Source organism: Pteropus alecto, unplaced genomic scaffold (genome assembly GCF_000325575.1).
Source record: "Pteropus alecto unplaced genomic scaffold, ASM32557v1 scaffold113, whole genome shotgun sequence".
NCBI classification, from domain to species: Eukaryota; Metazoa; Chordata; class Mammalia; order Chiroptera; family Pteropodidae; genus Pteropus; species Pteropus alecto.
In genome coordinates, this window is record NW_006433949.1 from 3,355,275 (window position 1) to 3,356,169 (window position 895).

Consider the following 895-nt stretch of genomic DNA (forward strand, 5'->3'; position numbering starts at 1 on the left):
GGGGGCACGGAGCAGGAATAGAGGGAGACAGCCGGCTCAAATGAACAAGAGCACTGGTATCTTATTCATTAGATATCTGATTAGCAATACAATGGCCCATTCTGCAAAAGAAACGTTCAAGTAACTGGGAACCAACTGCTTCCTTTCCTTATAGACACAGGCTACTACACAGCAGCAATATCTGACACCTACAAAGTTCCCTTCTAAGTTCTATTTTCAAGAGAATTCAACGCTCATCATCAAATAAAGACAGAAAGACAAAAGCAGATGTAGAACAAGGAGCAATCTCCATACCTTGTTGGGCTGCAAGCAGCAGGAGACGCAATGCTCGTAAGCACCACAGCAGCCATTGGACAAGCAGCCATCACAGCAGTATTGCTTGGTGCCCGGGACGTTGACATTACAGCAGCCATTTGCCAGCAAATCCTTCCGTTCACAAACATATCCTGCAAGTCAGAGACTAACTTGAGTATAAAACCAGCAGTCCTCCCATCTCCCTAGCAGGGGTGATCTGGAAGCAGCAATAAATGCACCACACTCAAAAAAACCCAGAAAGACAGAATCTGGAGTCCAGAGCATTCTAAGCACCAGAGGCAGGAATCAGATACTGTGATGAGGGCTTGCTTCCCACATGTGGCTGTTCACAGGAAACACAGACTCCCATACATACCACAGGCAAGCTCCACATCCTCATCCACCCTGAACAGCCTGCTGGCATGTATCTGACTTAATCACCATGTCAAGTCACGCCTGCATTTTCCTGTCCTAACCAATGGAAGCCATTCTTTGATCTATGCCTGAAGAAAAATGTAATTTTTTTCTAACAAAAATCTGAAAATAAGAAAGACCAAGGCATTCATTCCCAAAAGTGAGATACTTCTAGATAAAAAAAAAA

The 895-nt window shown here is 44.4% G+C and overlaps 1 protein-coding gene across 8 annotated transcripts in view; it reads right to left on the reverse strand.

The window, feature by feature from the left end:
- CUNH12orf49 (chromosome unknown C12orf49 homolog) overlaps positions 1–895 on the reverse strand; it is a 16,801-nt gene that overhangs the window by 3,894 nt on the left and 12,012 nt on the right. For all 8 annotated transcript variants that reach the window (XM_025044520.1, XM_015586858.2, XM_006908586.3 and 5 more), the window contains one exon: positions 295–446. In XM_025044520.1, coding sequence (XP_024900288.1) covers positions 295–446 — 152 coding nt within the window. The remainder of the gene's footprint in view (positions 1–294; positions 447–895) is intronic.